This window comes from Coptis chinensis, chromosome 5, assembly GCF_015680905.1.
Source record: "Coptis chinensis isolate HL-2020 chromosome 5, ASM1568090v1, whole genome shotgun sequence".
NCBI classification, from domain to species: Eukaryota; Viridiplantae; Streptophyta; class Magnoliopsida; order Ranunculales; family Ranunculaceae; genus Coptis; species Coptis chinensis.
This window is the reverse complement of record NC_141460.1, coordinates 87,803,067-87,807,477: the sequence shown is the minus strand read 5'-3', so window position 1 is coordinate 87,807,477 and position 4,411 is coordinate 87,803,067. Positions and strand designations below refer to the sequence as shown.

The following is a 4,411-nucleotide window of genomic DNA, read 5'->3' as shown; positions in this document are numbered from 1 at the left end:
TGGTCGAGCTAGCAACTTCGAGTTTGTAGGCCTAGAAGGAATGAGGCGTAAGCTACGAATTCCTCATCCGCCACAGCTTGTTTTCAACTCACAACCTCTGAATGCATATCATCCAGCTCCTGTGTCTGCTAGTAATCCTCAGATGTTTGCCGTGTGTGGACCTGATGGGGAGGCTACTTACATTTCTATTTCTGAGGTGTCTTGTGCTTGTTGCCATGAGTTAGAGCCGCAGATTGATCAGTATACCACGGTGAGTTTAATTGTTTTATTTTTCTTATTCATTATATATATAATATGTACTCACAATCTATTTTCTTGGCTTTTCAGGCTGAGGTTCGGGAAAGATATGAGAACCAGATTTATATGTTTGATGGGATGAGGACCGTGTATCATTATAGCCAAGAAAGAGAGGAGGCATATTCTCAAACATATCAGCAATCCTAACATGCATATGACGAGACTCGAAAAGCGTATGAGGATATTCAACAGGTATATACGCAACAACATCAGGGATATGAGGAACTTCAGGCTGAGGTAGTTAACCTTCGTGCAGACAGAGAAGATTTTGGTTCTCAGGTTAGGAACTTAGAGGAGCAGCTTCGGAACATCCAAATAGAAAGAGGAGAGACATCGAGTGGTAAGGGGCGTAAGAAGATAGCTAAATAAATTTTATGTAATATGATAGGTTTTTGATCATTTTGGATATTGGATCATAATCATAGATTTTGGATCATTTTTATCGTTTTGTATACATAATCATAATCATAGGTTTTGGATCATTTTGGATACATAATCATAATCATTTTTATCATTTTTAGATACAATTGCACAATTCATAATTTTTTCATACAATTGCACAATTTCTAATTTCTTCAATTGCACAATTCCTAATTTTTAGAAAAAACGCACGCGGTCTTGGCAAAACCGCACCTATAGAAGCCCAAGCCCAAACGGTATTGGCAAAACTACGCCATAGAAGCCCACTTAGCAGCCCAATCCCATGCGGTGTTGGAAAAACCACGCAATTCATAATTTTTTGATCAAACCAAAACCGGAGAGATTTTACAAAGACAATTTGAAACCAAATTTTAGCCAATTTGGTGTTTGGTTTGGTGTGTTTTGGTGTTTTCATCAATATGTGACTCTCCTGAAGATGAAAAAACACCGAATTGTTAGAAATTTGGTGTTTGATGATAGTAAATTGTCTCTCCTAAAAATTAGAGTGAGCAAAAAAAATTTTTTTTTGAAAGGCCGTAAGTGAGCAAATCATTGTTGTTACTGCCCATTGCCCAAACTTAAAAAAAATTATCAGGGCATTTGAGTTACATTAGATTTGTACCATGATTTGGCAACACCCTAAATCCCCTGAAACAGGCCTATTTTCTAGCATCCTTGGGGAAATTTACTTTGGCAGGCTTTTGCTTTATACCGAGCCTAGCCACGATACTGAAGATTTTGGCAATCATTTGAAACTATGAAGGGAAAAAGAAAAGGAACGTACCATGGCTTGGCTGGGTATAACCGTATAAAGCATATGATTCATCGTGTATATCGTCGAGTTATGGTATGTTCTGAGGGTGCAGATCGAGCATATTGATTCATCGTTTTTACTGCATGAAGTACTTCAAATTGTTGTTGTTGTTCTTTTCTTTTTCTGTTGCCGCTGAAAATTTATGTCCAGGTCAAAAGCATAGTCCGTTTAGTCACCTAATGGCCACCGGTTTCTAAGAAATATATCAAATTGCATTAGTTTCTTATTTTCTTATCAACCTTTCTGAAGGTATCTATAACACATTTACACATCTATGCTCTCATTATCTTGTAACCTTTATTAATTTTGTGTTCGGTACAGCGTATATTGTGTAGGCTGAGAGTTTTATTGAAAATTCAATTTCAGTCTTTAAAGAATTTTAGAATTATTATCCATTTCTTACTAAAAAACGTTAGACTGATTTCCTTGTCCATACTCCATACTTGATAATAGTCCATGAGTCAACTACTCTGCACATGGGCGAAGTCCTAGACTCCTACCTAAAGGCTAAAACTAATGAAGCCAAGCCAAGAAATGGCAGATTCAAGTATTCAACCAATTTAACTGAAAGTAACTGTCACAAGTAACAAAAACTACCCCCACAAAGAGAGTAGCAGACCAGTAGACAAGAACCTGGTGAGTGGTGACTAGAGAATCTAATTCCAAAACCTCTCATTTGGGTTTTTTATGCAGGACAAAGCCAACCTACAGACCCCCTCCCCTACCCCATTGTCTCATGTCCCTTTAGAACATGGGGGTACTATCTCCTCCCTCACAAGTCACACCCCAAACCACACCATAAAAAGGTCACACACAACTTCCAAACACACTTCTTATAGCCACAACTTCACTCACAAGTCCGAAGTCACAAAAAAAGAGCACCAGAGTGTATAAACTGTAACTAGAAAACAATTTGCATTTTACTTTGTCCACAAGGAGCTAGAGATGGAAATCGAGTCAGTCAGGTGTGAGTGTTGCGGATTGAAGGAGGACTGTACACAAGACTACATAAGTGAAGTGAAGGCGAAGTTCGACGAGAAATGGCTATGTGGATTATGCGCAGAAGCAGTCAGAGATGAGGTGCATAGAGGGAAAAGGCCTAATGAAGTGGATGAAGCTGTGAAGGCACACATGTTGTTTTGTCGAAAATTCAAGTTGAACCCAGCGGTTAGAGTTTCTGATGGAATGAGGCAGATGCTAAGGAGGAGGTCAGGGGACTTGTCATCATCTTCAAAGAAGTACATGAGATCAGCAAATTCTTCGCAAGTAGGGGACGAGTCGTCGTTCTCACTCTAGAAGTCGTCTTTATCACTCTAGGATTGTTCTTCTTTCCTAGAATGCCTACCATGGAAAAATTATGTAGTCTTCTCCTGTTTTCTACAAAAATGATGTCATTTCACTGAAAACTCAGCCAAGTTTGAGTTCGAATCAAGATGTGCATGTTCTTAAATCCACAACAAGGAGTAAACAGACTTAACAGAGAAGTTCATAAAATGAGAATTGAATCTCACTTCATTGAAACAATTAACAACTTCTTTGTTGCTATAAATGTCAGTCCAGTAAAATGTCGCAATATCTTATACTTAATGTTGCTTTAGTGGGATTATCAAGAAATTTTTTTTTTGCTAATATTTAAACAGAACCTAGCTTATATTGTTTCCGTTTTCGGATTCGTTAGCTATAATTTCAATGCCTAATTATCTCTTCACCACACAATATAGAGTTAAGTGAGTTATGCACTTTCAAAGAAAGTTCAGATTGTTCATGGAATGTAATTCAGAAATGAGTTATCGATAGTCTTTGGATTTCTAGATTGTGCATAGTAGTGAAGTAAAGAGTTGAGAGTGTTATAGACTTACAGCTTATTACTTAAAACTTAAAAAGTTGAGTTGTTTTCTCCCAAATGATCTCATTTTGACTCACTTGATTTCCAAGCCTTAGATCTCAAAAAACAAAAATCATGGAATGCATATTATTGCAATTTGCGACGGACAAGTCAGAGCAGCCCACCTCCACTAGCTTAGCTAGGGGAGAAATCTTTTTTTTTGGTAACTTAATGTGGAGAAATCAGCAATCATTATAGATGGCTTATGTTTCAATTATGCAATTATAAGCTTTAAAAACGCTTCTACTTCATAACTTGATTGAGCTACCTATATCATAAGCTTTGTACATTAATGTTGAGTAATGATGAAGTGTGATTTTTGGGTACAGGAACTGTACCTTTGATCGAAATCATGGTTGTTTGCAATCAAGCCAATAATTATCCTTCGCGATCCCATCGAGTAGTCAACTTTATTGATTAACTCAAGAGGTCTTTGCTTGACTGGTTGTGTACTGAAAATTAAGTAAATCTATTCCAATCCTGAAGTATCCAACTATCCATAACAAAACAATTTTGAATCTGAGAACGTTAATTTGAAGATGTAAATTTCCAGCACTCAGTAGACACGCCAAAAACCATAAACGGGCACATTGAGTGAAAACTATTTTGTAAGTTATTAATTTGAACAAATATATAAACTGTAAATCTGTCGTGTAAAAAAAAAGTTTTACCAAACAACAATTTGTTGAGTTGTTTTTAGCGAAAAAAAAAAAAAGCAATTTGTTGAGTTGAGAGTCTTAAGAGTGCAAATGAGTTCCATTAATCCATTCTCCCAATTCAGTGCAATGCATCCTGGGATAGGGTTACTTTGGGTTGAAACTCGGAAGGAAGTATGTAACAAGTGTTACATCACCCATATGTCACACATTTTCTCTAATTCAGGATAACATATGGTGTCGAAGCGTCGCATCCAACACTGTCTTTCACATTTGGAATAGGATACCAAAGTGCTGTTTGACAATTAATCTGAGAGTTCATCAGAGCATTTAAAACAT

General features: G+C 36.9%; 1 protein-coding gene across 1 annotated transcript; it reads left to right on the top strand.

Annotated features, from left to right (window-relative positions):
• Window positions 1-2,243: 2,243 nt before the first annotated feature.
• LOC147499758 (uncharacterized) lies at window positions 2,244-3,162 on the top strand. The gene has a single exon (XM_086559208.1). It carries the CDS (start codon window positions 2,477-2,479, stop codon window positions 2,825-2,827), a length of 351 nt encoding a protein of 116 aa, XP_086415334.1. The 5' UTR covers window positions 2,244-2,476; the 3' UTR covers window positions 2,828-3,162.
• The last annotated feature ends 1,249 nt before the right edge of the window (window positions 3,163-4,411 follow it).

Excerpts from the sequence above, each read along its gene's own strand:
- LOC147499758 (XM_086559208.1), top strand. The coding sequence starts at position 2,477 with ATGGAAATCGAGTCAGTCAGGTGTGAGTGTTGCGGATTGAAGGAGGAC.